The 14,798-nt window shown below is 46.7% G+C and overlaps 1 protein-coding gene across 2 annotated transcripts in view; it reads right to left on the bottom strand.

Moving 5' to 3' along the window:
* Positions 1-6,673: 6,673 nt before the first annotated feature.
* Positions 6,674-14,798, bottom strand: part of PDE3A (phosphodiesterase 3A) — a 273,848-nt gene continuing 265,723 nt past the window's right edge. For both annotated transcript variants that reach the window (XM_077340139.1, XM_077340140.1), the window contains exons 13-16: positions 13,397-13,600; positions 12,106-12,261; positions 10,403-10,643; positions 6,674-7,246 (exon numbers count right to left, since the gene is read on the bottom strand). In XM_077340139.1, coding sequence (XP_077196254.1) covers positions 7,011-7,246; positions 10,403-10,643; positions 12,106-12,261; positions 13,397-13,600 — 837 coding nt within the window. In that variant the 3' untranslated portion in view covers positions 6,674-7,010. The remainder of the gene's footprint in view (positions 7,247-10,402; positions 10,644-12,105; positions 12,262-13,396; positions 13,601-14,798) is intronic.

Raw genomic sequence — 14,798 nt, 5'->3', positions numbered from 1 at the left:
TTTGACCTTGGAGAAGCCCTTGGAATATTTTTCAGGCTTTGAGAAGCCCCGGAACCAGGCTGGAAGTGATGTCAGCTGGCCACGCCCCCTGCCACGCCTGAGGAAGACTGAGGAAGGGGAAAGGAGACCGTTTGAGGCAAGAGTAGGCATCTAGGCTCCACCCCCTTTCCCAGGGGCGGTAACCACACAACAGCACCACCCCCTGGTCAATGGAAGCGGCTAGGAATAGCTTGTGGCCAAGTCCATTAAGGCAGGATATAGGGGGAAGGCCAGGGAGCCCTTGGGGAGCTCTCACGGAGCCCCTGGGTTCCAGTCAACACTGCTTGGGAATCTCTGTCTTAGAGGGCTTGACGATTAGGTGACTTCACTATTCTTTGCTGTTTCATTTCACTCCTTCCATTGGTCCCTTTGGCTGCAATGCTCAGCATCCCCTGTCCATTTGGAACGTCATTAAGGGGTGAATGACGGCATGCAGTAGGAACAGTAGCCTACGATAAAAGGACAGTTCAAAATGAATACAGCAGCAGAGGAAAGAACCTAACCGTAGGCTATAACTAACAGTTAAACAATTTAAGATAGAAATACATTATACATACCTCCTCGTGAGTTCTAAAATGTTGTTATTTTATTTTAGATCATAGAATTAGTGAAGGACTAGATCCTCATTACATTCTAGTTGGTTAGACTTGGTCCTTGAGTCCTTTGATAGGCCAAAAAATGCAAGCTTTTGGTGAATACGCACATTTTAATTTGTAGGATACCTAAAGGAACAATGCCAGTTGATGACTTTATGCTCATAAAATCGCAATAGGAGGCATGCAACGTTAGAAATTGGAGTAACCAACTTGTAAAGAAAAATATGTTCTCTTTGGTACTCAGGAAATAATGACTCACAAGAATGTACTCACTGTATTCTTTTGTATTCAGGAAACCACCAGTGATGAAAAGGCTACATTGAAAACGGTACCGATCTAGAGTCTGTTTGGGTGGTTTGATTACTATTCAAAGGAGAGATAAGGTAAACTGTATTTCTATCTCTACTCGTTGTTAAATTGTTTAACTGTTGGTTACAGCCTACAGTAGAAACAGTAGCAGGAATCCCGGCACACGTTCTCTGCCCTGAAATGAGAGGCATTCTGACTTGTTCTTTTTCAAGTTGTTGGCTTTGCCACCCAAGCGTAAAAGTCGCTGTTCCAAGGATAATTACACCAGAGCCACACTGCCAGCTGGGGGGATGCCCAAATTTTCCAGCAACCAGGCCGATCCTCAGCCAGACAGTGAATAACCCCTGGTGTCCAGTTCAACTCCTACTGCCACAATGATGGCTATCCTTAGTTGGATGATGATAAGGCCACTTACGTTCCTTGCAGCCAGCCTCCCCCAAATCCTATAAGTGCATCTAAAAGATATTCCCCAAGGGATAAGGTTCTTATGCTGAAATGGATACTTTAAGAGGAGGTATCTGGGTAATCAAGCACACTGAAGGGCCCAAAAGGTTTTGGGATGGCATGATTCAGTCGAGCTGGTTTAGGCTGGGACTCGGTTCAGACGAAATGGGAAACCAAGGGTCATTGCAAATGGGGGAATGTGCATATAAGATCCTTGAGCGCAGATGACCCTGTGAACAAATCTGCAGCCTCCGAGCCTCGGAAGGAAGTGGAAGGAGGAGGGCGGGGGATGGAAGGTGATTGGCTGGCCGCTGGACAGACAGGCAAGCCGGTTGGAGGAGGAGGAACTCAAGGGCAGGACAGCCATGCTGAGTGGGTGTTAAGCACTGAGTGGCACTCAAGCAATGAGACACGCTCCTCCTCCTAGGCCTTACTAGAATTTTTAAGTGGAACAGATAGACCATTGGTCCATCGGCTACAGTATTGTCTACTCAGACTGGCCGCAGTTCTCCAGAGCTTCAAGTGGAGGTCCTTCACATCATCTACCACCTGGTTCTTCTAACTGAAGAAGCTGGGGATCAGCCCTAGGACCTTCTGCATACAACGCAGATGCTCTTTCACTGAGTTGGGGCCCCTCTCCAAATCTGATTTTAAGGAATGGTTCACCTCTACTAGGCAAATCAATAAAAGGGGGCTTCCTCACAGGAAACAGGAAGCTTTGCTGTGAGTTTACCATGTGGCTATAAAGTTCAGTCCATAGTGGATCACTCTAAGCAGAGAGAAGCCTGCAAGAAGGTGGGATCTGATTGGCCAAGAAACCCAAGCATTGTTGCATATTAAGTGGAACCAGATTCTCCCAGCTCACACTGTGACTGGGGCTTTTGGTGGACATGCTTCACCTTCTTCTTTTTCACATCACACCCCGATAAAGTTCTATGATGGATTAACTCCTGTCATTTGACTCCCTGAGGGCCCAACTACAGTTTGTGTCTGATTATATGACACTGCTTTCAAGCTTTGGAAAGATTGCTATGGGAAGCTGTGATAAGGAAGGGAAGAAGAAGAGTAGGATTTTATAACCCCTTTTATCTTACAGAATCCTAGAGTCATAAGAGTGGGAAGGGGACATCCAAGCCATCTAGTCCAACCCCCTGCTCAATGCAGGATCAGCCCCAAGCATCCAGGATAAGGATCTGTCCAGCCGCTGCTTGAAGACCGCCAGTGAGGGGGAGCTCCCCACCTCCTTAGGCAGCCCCTTCCACTGCTGAACAAGACTCATAGAATCCTAGATTGGGAAGGGGCCATCCAGGCCAACTAGTCCAACCCCCTTGCTCAATGCAGGATCAGCCTAGAGCAGGGGTAGTCAAACTGCGGCCCTCCAGATGTCCGTGGACTACAATTCCCAGGAGCGAATGCTGGCAGGGGCTCCTGGGAATTGTAGTTCATGGACATCTGGAGGGCCGCAGTTTGACTACCCCTGGCCTAGAGCATCCATGCACTTATAAAGTTTGCTCATTGCATGCACCATGCTAAGGAATATGATGAGAGTCACACTCATGCTGTAGACATTCGCTCAGAAAACTGGAAGCCAACAAGCTTGTTTGTGAAGACCAATGGCAACAATTGACAACCAGGTAAACTTCTGATTTCCCCCTCAGAGTTGATCTAAGCCATCGTTTCTTAGCTGTTTTATCGTTGAAAAACCTCCAAAACATTCCTCAGTCTTCGAGAAGCCCCAAAAGTGGTGCAATCGTGCAGAATATGGTGGGGAAGCAGAGCTGTGGACACGCCCACCTGGGGCTCCTCCCCTTCTCACCCCCTCCAGGCCCACCATTGGCCATTTAGGGAGGGGTGGGTGGGTCAACAAGACCAACAAGACCATATATGGTCATACCACACAATAAATGTGTAACAAATTTAAAATATATTTTAAAAAATAATTAACTCCCACCCATTTGGGAAAACCTTCCAGGGTCATAAAGAAACCTCAGGATTTCCCAACATACTTCCTGGTTCCTCTAGATATTCCTATTTTGTAGCCATTGAAGCCAATTCAGGGGAACTATTTGGCAGGTTTGGAATGTTTCCCCATTATAACAATTACTGTGATCTCAGTGACAGCTGAAAAGCTGTATTCCCTCTCCCCGTCCATGGCTTTTATAAACCATTTAAAAATGTGAGTTATATACTGGGGAAGAAAGCATGCTGTGGTGAAAGACCCAGCTGCATCACTCTGAATTTATCCAGCTGGCCTGGATACACTGAGATGCAGCCAGCTTGAGGACCCAGATGTCTTCCCCATAGTATTGCCATAGTACTGGTGCAAGGGTTGATACACCTGCAAGGATGATCGCTTGGGTACAAGTTCTGAACATGCGGTTAGTTATACAACTAGATTTGAGTCCAGTAACCCCTTAGAGACCAACAAAATTTTGGAGATATGAATTTCAGAGACGAAAGGAGCTTTGACTTGCGTGAGATTTGACTTGCGAAAGTTCGTTCCCCAAACATCTTGTTGTTCTCGAAGGTACCACTGGGCTCAAAGCTGGCTTTTCTACGGGACACCGACACAATTCGCCTCTGAAATATTCAGTTCTGCAAGCAGATCCCCCTCCCTTCCACAAACAGCACAACAAATGCATCTGGCCATGAACACTGACTGGATTTCAGAGCCTTTTTGGGATGTGCCAAAATTTGGTGTTCTGGTGAATCCTAAACTAGGATACGAACAGCTGATGCTCACAGTTCGGCAATCTGAGACCCTTCACAATCTCCCCCCCCCCCCAATGCAAGGTCTTGGTTGTCAAAAGTGGAAATGGTTACACAGTATAAAAACATGTCATTTAAAAAAAAATAAAAACAACGTATATTTACAAAAACCTACCCCTGATCATTAGCTACAGGACATTCCCACCCTCATTGTCTTCATATTTACATGGAGGTAACCAAAAGCAAAACAATGTATGGTATATATTTTAAAACCCAGGTTTTATAAGGTTAATTAGGGTAAGGAATCCTATGCTCCATGGAAGGTCTTTTATTTCTTAAAACAACAAATTCCAATTCAAAAAAAAGAGACTGTATCACAGCTGAGATAGTCAAGGGGTATTTCAGAAACATACCAGCATCCAGCTGCCTTCTTATAGCCCCTCTTGCAGGTAAACAGCATGCTTTGATCTCTACTTAAGTGACTTCTGAGAGGTATCTATATTCTTCTGTTGAAGCACCTCAAAGACAGCCTTCACAGACCCTGGACAATTCCAAACATCCCATTCCTACTGCTGAGATTGAGAAATAATACCTTCTACCCCCGATGTTAGGAAACATCAATAGAAGGAAGATGGGGGAAGGGAAGGAGGGAAAAAGCATTCAATTTCTCAATTCATGTCATTTCCCTCTCTAACAAAGCTGACTTTTTGAGAGAGAGCCTAAGCTGATCTACTCAGAAGCAAGTTCCATTTTAGTCAATCTGGTTCACTCTTGGGCCAACATAACATCAGGAACACAGGAGGTGGGGCTTTGGTTTTGCAAGTAACGTGCACGTGAAAAAACTGTACAAGGACAGTGGTACTCACTCATTGGCTCAAGAGATATCTGTGGCTCTTCTGAATAGTTCCCCCATGCGGCACATGTCCCATGCTTCAAGAAAGTGTACGAGGCCCTTCTCTGGGAGGGCCTATGGTTGGCAGGTGGTTCCCACATTGAAATAGCTGCCGCTGGAGGAACAAGTAAGCTGCAAGCCTCCCTGAGATGGAATGGAAGGGACAGAAGCAAATGTGGCTTTTTTTGGTTGATGGTAATTGGGAAGGTGGCTGTCCAAGAGCTGTGGAATGAGCACCACTGCATCAGGACGCATTAGTCACATGACCTCCCCATTGAACACCGGATTCTGTAAGGGAGAAGAACCTTCACACCAAAGGAATGACTCCCTTGGGGTAGAGACAGTGGCAGAACAAGGGCGCTAAAAGTTTCATCTTCTGTGTTGAAGCTTTTGGGCACCAAGCAGAACCTGCTGTGATCCTGATCACTGATTTTTAAACAATGTTCTGGAGATGCCTGGGAGTCGGAAGTTCCTTCCACAGGAATGTCGGTCACGTGGGACAATGAATCCCAGTTTGTACACACCCCATCCTACTGCTGAGTGACCTCATAGAGTTGGAAGTGACCTCCAGGGCCATCTAGTCGAACCCCCTGCAGAATGAAGGAAATTCACAACTACCATCCCATTGTGCATCACCAAGAATACCCTGGGGGTGTGCGCTTTAGGATTAATTCTCATTCCATGTAGAGCAATGGGGAGAGTCTGGATGCCTGCATATTGTTTTGTGTACATCTCTGAATTTGTTTCCAGGCCCACTGCAATTCTTGGGTAACAGAAGATGCAAAAAGTGTTCCCCGAAGGCAGAAAGTTTGAAAATCCCTAATATATATTGAAGACTAGGTGCTGTTCTACCATATAACAAGCGATGACCAAGCATCCTGTCTCGCTGCTACTCAATGGTAAAAGGGTGAGCGCTTGACATGCCATGAGCTTACAGGGGATACGAAATCACATGGTTATTATGAAAGGGTTCAAAAACTCTCTTCCTACAATGCATCCTGTTTCTGCAGTCAAACTGGGAATGCCATTGGACACGACAACCATTGCTAACCGGCTGTGTTCTCTCTCCCCCCTCTTGCCATGTGGAAAAGCCTAAGCGGATTGTGGAGGCAAACAAGGAATACCCAACCTCCCTTTGGAAAAATCATTAGAAAAGTGATGAACGAGACCCGTTGACAGACTGCAGGCTATTTGGCGGCCACTGCTGCATTGAATTCAATGCCACTTTGGGCCTCATGGTCTACCATGTTCTACCATGCCGTACGGAAGGGGGAAATAATCACACAAGTGTGGCGAGATGGACGGGAAGAGAAAGACTTAGGTCTCCCTTCACAAACTACATTGAGGGCCTGTATGGAGGCTACTTTCGGTTCCTTTGAGGTCAAGTCTTATTCACATGCACTCCAGTGCCAGCCTCCAGGGGGCGTTGGCAAAGCTCCGCCTCCCCAGGCTTCCATGACACCTGCGCAACACCGGCTTGCACGAATACCGATGTCTGCAGATCATATCGATATTGCCTTGACGCCATAAAACACGAAGAGCAAGAACGAACCGCTTCCTGAACGGCATGCATCCGTTTACAAGCCCCTCCCCTTCTCCTCCCCCCTCCCCCCGCATTATCACAGTTACTATATCACCATTTGTTTTTCTTTTAAAATAAAATAAAAAAGAAATGCACAGCTGATAAACCCAGGCTAATATTTATATATATATAATATATAATATAATATAATTATATATATTTATAATTCCCCACCCTGTACGAAAAGTCTTGTAAAAGTTGGTTTCGTCGCACGGTGAAAGCTGCTCGGAGCGCAAGAGTTTAAACAAGGTATTTCATTGTTTTGTTTTTTTGTATTTAAAAAAAAGGATGAAAAAGAAACAAAATTAAGGGGTTGGGGGGTGCATCAGCATCCCGTATTTCTACAGTGTCGTGTCTAAAATGTTGTGCTGGCTTGAAGGAACGGGTACGTGGGTTGTCCTTGCCTTCTTCCAATACTGCTTAGAAAATCCCACCATTGTCACTGACTCGTTTCCGACGTTGTGCTTTCCTCTTCCCCTTTGGGCTTCCCTTTTTCCTCCTCCTCCTCTTTGATGGACTCTATTTGTTCGGAGGACTGGTGCAAAGCTGGGGGTTCTAGGGTCGCCTTTTCGATCCCCGCTCTCCTCTCTTCTTCCTCAATCACTTTCTTCCACATCTGATGGTTCTCCAACAAGTGCTGGGTTATCTGGCAGTAGATTTTTCTCCTCTTCTTCCCTGTGAAACAACACAGGGAGCATGTGAAATACTGAACAGTGATTTAAGACAACATAAGAACATAAGAGAAGCCACGTTGGATTAGGCCAATGGCCCATCCAGTCCGACATTCTGTTGTCACACAGTGGACCAAACGCAGGGGCCATCAGAAGGTCGACCAGCAGGGACATACGAACGTAAGAGAAGCCATGATGGATCAGGTGCCCATCCAGTGTGTCACATAGTGGCCCAAACCCAGGTGTCATCAGAAGGTCCACCAGCAGGGCCATAAGAACGTAAGAGAAGCCATGTTGGATCAGGCCAATGGCCCATCCAGTCCAACAAACTGTGTCACACAGTGGCCAAAACCCAGGGGCCATCAGGAGGTCCACCAAAAGGGACAGAACTCCAGAAGCCTTCCTACTGTTGCCCCACAAGCATCAAGAAGATAGAGCTTCACTGGCACATATTCTACCACTGAACAGTCCTCTGTTTGTAGGCTTGTATACCCTGTGATGCCTGGTGAAGGGAATAAGGCCACTTCTACACTATACAAACAAAATCCCACTGAGAGCAACAGTGTGGGACTTCCCTTTTACGTTTCACTGTTTTTAATGGGATTAAGGCCAATTTCTCATCCAGATAGTATATGTGGATGGTACCTATTCGGATACTATGTCAGGGCCCGTATGAGCGAACATACCCCTGTACAAGAAATTCCCTCCACCACAAAAATGAGATTTCAGGCACTTAGCGATCGGGAGGGAATTGTGTGCCTATAAAGAAGGATTGAGTCATAGGACCTTCCATCTGCAGTGGTACATGCCAGAGACAGGTTTACATCTCAGGGGAAAGAGGGCTTTAGTGATGACCAAAAGGAAACTCAACAATATGAGTCACATGAGTCAGGGGGTCTGGTCTCCATATGCAAACCAGATGCTCTACCACAGAGAGCCCTGGGATCGCTGACTCATGCCACGCGTATCATCTCGTTTGGCCCGGAATTTTTGCCAGATTGTGCACCAAATGTCAAGTTATTTGGAATGCGCTGAACTCAACAGTAATTAGAGGTACCCCTCAATTAAAGAAGTCCAGTTCTTTATCAGCTGATTACTCTGTTAAATAAGTACATTATAAAATAAACAGGAATTTCTGAACAGTAAAAAGGTTGAGCAAGTCTCATCCAGAGAAATGAAAGGGCGCTCAACCAAAGTGGTCAATCTCTTGTTAAGAATCACAATGGAACAAAACCTGGAATCTGTTCTCCTCCTTCAAAAGCAAGCAAACAAATCTACCACACGTCATTCTTCAAAGGGGCAACTAACTTGAATGACAAAACTGTTCAAAAGTTTTAGGAGGAGGGGGGGGGGAACGACGACACCAAAAGGAGAATGTGACATCAAAGAAGATTTTGTCCCAAAGCAATGGGTGCATAGATTAGCATTTGCAGGTGGCCTAAAGCAAGCCTGCAGTAGGAGCCAAAATGCTGAGTCCTTGAAGTTGTTGAGTTTTTTCCCCCCTTGACGCAAACAAAGAGCTTTTTCTCTTGGGCACAGACCAAATCCAGCTCAGTGCCCAGTAGGGGACCTTCAGGTTTATTCAGAAGAAACCTCTATTCTACACTTCGCACCATGCTGGAACATTCCATCCCTGGTTTCCTGGGAGATGCCCCCTCCCAAATCGGGGGTTCTCCACAGAGGTCATTCAAGCATTTATTACGCTTTGAAATTTTGCTTGGAAGATCATGACAAAGCCATTCAGGTTATGCCGTTTGGGGCCTTTAAGTCACCTAAGTTTGGTGTAGTGGTTAGAAGTGCGGACTTCTAATCTGGCATGCCGGATTCGATTCTGCACTCCCCCACATGCAGTCAGCTGGGTGACCTTGGGCTCGCCACGGCACTGATAAAACTGTTCTGACCGGGCAGTGATACCAGCGCTCTCTCAGCCTCACCCACCCCACAGGGTGTCTGTTGTGGGGAGAGGAATGGGAAGGCGACTGGAAGCCGCTTTGAGCCTCCTTCGGGGAGAGAAAAGCGGTATATAAGAACCAACTCTTCTCCTTCTTCTCCTCCTCCTCCTTCTTATATTGTTATGTGGAAATGTACGATGCTGGGAATGTCAGGGGTGGGAGAAGGTTCCTGTGAAGGTCCCTCTGCTCTTGATGACACAGCCTCAGACTACCGCTGCATATTGTGCGTGAGTCAGGCTGCACCTGGGGTAAAGCGTGCAGTTCTGGAGGACTCACTTAAAAAAGGATGTGGGTAGAATGGAGAGGGGGCAGAAGAGAACGTCGGACATGACCAGGGGTCTGGAGATCAAGCCCTGTGAGGAAAGGCTAAGGGATTTGGGAATGTTCAGTCTGGAGAAGAGAAGGTGGAGAGGAGACAGGATGGCTCTCTTGAAGTATCTGAAGGACTCACTTGGAAGAGGTCAGGGAGTGGTTTCTGATGGCAGCAGACAGGACCTGCAGTGATGGGGTTAAACTACATTTAGAATAGTATAGGCTTGATATCAGGGGGATACCAAAGGAGTCTCAAAACCGTTTACAATCGCCTTCCCTTCTTCTCTCCACAACAGGCACCCTGTGAGGGAGGTGAGGCTGAGGGAGCTCTGACTACGACCTCCAATATTTCCTATTGCAGAAAAGAGCAGATTCTCTGGTCTGTTCATAAATTTGGGCCTTGGGAAATAACGGAGATTGGATAGGGGCAACCAAAGAACTGGACCCCCTAGTCCAAACTTTTTGCAACTTGGAGGTTCTTTTGAGATGTGCCTCCTACAGCCCCACTGCATGTTTGGTGCCTCTACCTCATGCCCCCCACCCTCCTGAGCCTGAAAAAATAAAAACGGAAACCTTTACTCCATTCCCCTTTACCTTTAAAATTTAATGAGCCACTTGTCTGAACTGATAAATTTTGCTGAATTGCGATTCGGTGATTCAAACAAGGTTGATTCGTCCATTTAAACTTAATAGGGAATGGCGATTTGGACCAGATTTGGCCCATTTGTGCCTGAATCAAGACCGATTTGGGTACTTTTCGGCAATCCAAATCAAATTACACATCCCTAATTCTCAATATAAAACTGGAAGCCCATCATTTATTACCCACCCCAAGGAGACTCAATGATGAAAAAGAAAAGAAACCCATCTGATCTAACCATCTTCAAACAACATACTCGATTCGGGGTTTTCACAGGTGTCCATTTCCGCTGCATCTTCTTCCTCCTGTTCATCAGTATCTCCCGACTCATCGTTGTCCTCGACCCATTTCCCCGGCATCAGCCCTGCTGAGTCGTAGGAGTTACACAGAGGTCCCACAATGTGAGAGATGAAAGATTCCTGGAGGTTGGCCAGCTGAGGAGCCGAGCGGTCCATGAACGGGCTGATGGGGAGTCCTAAGCTGGTTTCTTCATCCCCCTTCAAGATAAAGAGAAACGAGGTTACAACTTGGCTTCATGCGATGGACAAAGCGGACATCAGTGTTTCCACCAGCGTGCTCACTTGTTGACTTACCTGGTCCCCCAAAGTTCTTGGCGAAAACCAATAAATCAGGGACCCAGTCAAGATTCAGTATAATAGATTCAAGTGGGTAACCGTGTTGGTCTGAAGTAGCACAATAAAATCAGAGTCCAGTAGCACCTTTAAGACCAACAAAGATTTATTCAAAGAGTGAGCTTTCGAGTGCTTGCACTCTGTGCATGCACTCGAAAGCTCCCACCTTGAATAAATCTTTGTTGATCTTAAAGGTGCTACTGGACTCTAATTTTAAGGTTCAGTATAAACATCAGAACCTGTCCAAGAGGCTAGTATTGGAACAAATGAAGAGTGCAAACATGTTTGGGGGGAGCTAGTTGAATTCTACCATGACGTCATTCCATGCTTTAATACCACCTGTTTCCCTGATCTATCCTTTTATCAGTTTGGTCAAGTTCTTTAGGACAGGGTGGCAGTTTAGGTCTTAAAGCTTTTTAAATCAGGGTTGTTCATCTCTTTAAAGTTTGGAATGGTCTTTCAGGGTCACAACCACCCTGTGAGGTAGGTTAGGCTGAAAGGGGGTGGCTGGGCCAAAGTCACCCCTAGCACAAGTGGGGATTCAGACCCAGGTCTCCCAGGTACTGGTCCAACTTCTTAACCCTTCCAATACACTGGCAATAAATTCTAAGCCAGTCCTCTCTTTGATATTCTATGCACAAAGGATTTTGACATGGAGGAGTGTCCATTCTGTGAGTATCCCTGCTGCAGTTTAAAGAGGTGCAAGCCAGCCTCTAGTCTCACCTGTCAGGGATCACTAGAAAAAAAGAACAAAATCCAGATAATATCCACCAAGTTAACCCAAAGCTATTGTGCCTGGGCATTGTAACAAGGCCTTTGTCTCCCCCTGTTGGAGAAATGATTTACGGAAGATAACCAAACCCCATGAGAAATATCAGAGAATCATAGAGTTGGAAGGGACCTCCAGGGTCATCTAGTCCAACCCCCTGCACAATGCAGGAAATTCTCAATTACCTGCCCACCCACAGCGGCCCGAATTCCATCCCCAGATGATGCCCCCCTCCAAAAAAACAAACAACCCAGAATCCCTGTCCAGTCTGGCCTGGAGGAAATTTACCTCCCGATCCTAAAGTGGCAATCTGCATTTCCCTGGGCATGCAAGAAAGGGCCACAAGAGCCAAGCACAGACACAATCTCTACTGCTCACCCACTTACAGTCTGCCTGATTTCATAGGATCAACCTCTCCACCAGATGGCTCTCCAGCCTCTGCTTAAAAACTTCCAAAGATGGAGAACCCACCACCTCCCAAGGAAGCCTGTTCCACTGAGAAACGATTGGTCTCTAAGGTGCTAATTACTACTTTGCAGAGTAACTGTGCCTGCTCACCTGTTCATAAAACTCATTGACGATGCCCTCCGTCCACCGCAGATGCAAGTCTTTGCATTTCGCCGGCCCGTTGATATCGGCCAGCTTGATGCACATCTGGCACACCAACAAGCGGTCGTTCTCATTGGTCCAGTCAATGCCGACATCGTCGTTCACCTGGCAGGCACACATCAGCAGAGTAAAGGCTCCCATAACTTTACAGCCTACGCAGGTAACCGATGAGATCTCCAGGTCTGACGCCCTCACCTACTTTACATTACGCGTCATTACAGCAGCCCTGTAAGTATCATTATCCCTGTCTGACGAATGGGAGTCAAGGGGAATAAAAGAAGTCTGCTAAAGGTGAAGTTTGTGGTTCTGCTGGAACTTGAATGGGGACCAACTAAGTCACCCTTTGTGGTCTACTACACTACACTAAAAAGCAGAGACATCACCCTGCCAACAAAAGTGCATTTAGTCAAGGCTATGGTCTTCCCAGTTGCAATGTATGGCTGCGAAAGTTGGACCACAAGGAAGGCCGAGCATCAAAGAATTGAGGCTTTTGAACTCTGGTGCTGGAGAAGACTCTTGCGAGTCCCTTGGACTGCAAGGCGAACAAACCGGTCAGTCCTAGAGGAGATCCTGAAGATGAAACTCAAATACTTTGGCCACCTCATGAGAAGGAAGGACTCCCTGGAGAAGAGCCAAATGCTGGGAGCGATCGAAGGCAAAAGAAGAAGGGGACGACAGAGAATGAGGTGGCTGGAAGGAGTCACTGATGCAGTCGGTGCGAACTTAAATGGACTCCGGGGAACGGTAGAGGACAGGAAGGCCTGGAGGATCATTGTCCATGAGGTCGCGATGGGTCGGACACGACTTCGCACCTAACAACAACAACACTACACTGGGTTCCAGCCGAAGGGAAAGACATTGGGCAACCACAAAAAAAAATGCATTTATTTGCTTCATTTTTGCTCAATAGGGACTCAAGGTGACTTACATTCTTCTCCTGCATTCCATTCTATCCTCCGAATAACCCTGTAAGAGAGAGAGACTGGACCACGAGTGGGGATTGGAATCCAGACCTCCCAGAAACTAGTCCAGCACTCTTAACCCTGATACTGGCTCTCTATCAGAAAATATTTACTTGCACAAATAATTTGCTGTGTAGATATTTATTTTTCCATATGGGTAAATAAAAGCTTTGGATTGTTGAACCACTGCGAGCCAGCTGGCTGGAGGCAGCAGTATACAAATGTAAATATCAATCAATCAATCTACGACCCAAAGATGCTTGAGAAATCGGGTTTACCTTGGCATTGAATTTCGCTACGAAGTCAAAGTGTTTCTTCAGGTCCGTGGCCAAAATGGCCTCGATGACGAGGAATCGAAAGTGCTTGAACTCCACGTGGTCGAGATGGACCAAGAAGTTGTATTCCGGTCTGGACATGAAGAGGTTCCAGGCAGCAGCGGCGTGGTGGTTCTCCAAGACAGAGCGGTCGTTATACAAAACAGCCTGTGGGGAGGGAAGGAAGGAAGGAAGGAAGGAAGGAAGGAAGGAAGGAAGGAAGGAAGGAAGGAAGGAAGGAAGGAAGGAAGGAGGGAAGGAAAGAAGGAAGGAAGGAAGGAAGGAAGGAAGGAGGGAGGGAAGGAAGGAGGGAAGGAAGGAAGGAAGGAAGGAAGGAGGGAAGGAAAGAAGGAAGGAAGGAAGGAAGGAAGGAAGGAAGGAAGGAAGGAAGGAGGGAAGGAAGGAAGGAAGGAAGGAAGGAAGGAGGGAAGGAAAGAAGGAAGGAAGGAAGGAAGGAAGGAAGGAAAGAAGGAAGGAAGGAGGGAAGGAAAGAAGGAAGGAAGGAAGGAAGGAAGGAAGGAAGGAAGGAAGGAAGGAAGGAAAGAAGGAAGGAAGGAAGGAAGGAAGGAAGGAAGGAAGGAAGGAGGGAAGGAAAGAAGGAAGGAAGGAAGGAAGGAAGGAAGGAAGGAAGGAAGGAAGGAAGGAAGGAAGGAAGGAAGGAAGGAAGGAGGGAAGGAAGGAAGGAAGGAGGGAAGGAAGGAAGGAAGGAAGACAGACATATGTTGGTATGGGATATAAATTCCAAAAGGAAGGAAGGAAGGAAGGAAGGAAGAGGTTAGTAGAACATGTTTAAGTATGCACTTAGCATGCTACAAAATCAATGGCCTATTTCACGCTCCCATTTTTGTTGATTGTGTGATCCTGTTTTTTTTTTTCTCTCTCTCTCTTCTGCACATCACCCTTCCTCTGGGGATTGCTTTGGCCCAGAAGCTTAAACATTTTCTCACAAACTTAAACATTTATGTTCGGAAATGTAAGGGAGTAGGACAGGGGTCCCCAACGTTTTTCAGCCTGTGTACAGTTTTGGACTTGTGACACAGCATGGTGGGCACAGCCACAAAATGGCTGCTGCAGGAGGCAGGGCCAACCACAAAATGGCGGCTGCTGCTTCCCTTTAGCCACACAAGGAAGATCCTTGTGTTGTAGTGGCAGCTGCTGCCAAGGCAACGTTAAAAAAAAAATATGCACAGCCAATCAAATCTCCAATGGCCAATCACAAGGATTGCTCGGCAAAAGTCCCACCTGTCCCTAACCACTATCTAAAACCAGTTCGCAGGCACTAGAAAGGGTCCTGGCGGTTGCCATGACACCCACAGGCATCACATTGGGTACCCCAGACTGGAAGCCTGCTTTAATGGATTGTGTT

Source organism: Paroedura picta, chromosome 5 (assembly GCF_049243985.1).
Source record: "Paroedura picta isolate Pp20150507F chromosome 5, Ppicta_v3.0, whole genome shotgun sequence".
NCBI lineage: Eukaryota > Metazoa > Chordata > Lepidosauria > Squamata > Gekkonidae > Paroedura > Paroedura picta.
The sequence above is the reverse complement of the archived record's forward strand: the minus strand, read 5'-3'. Positions and strand labels throughout refer to the sequence as shown.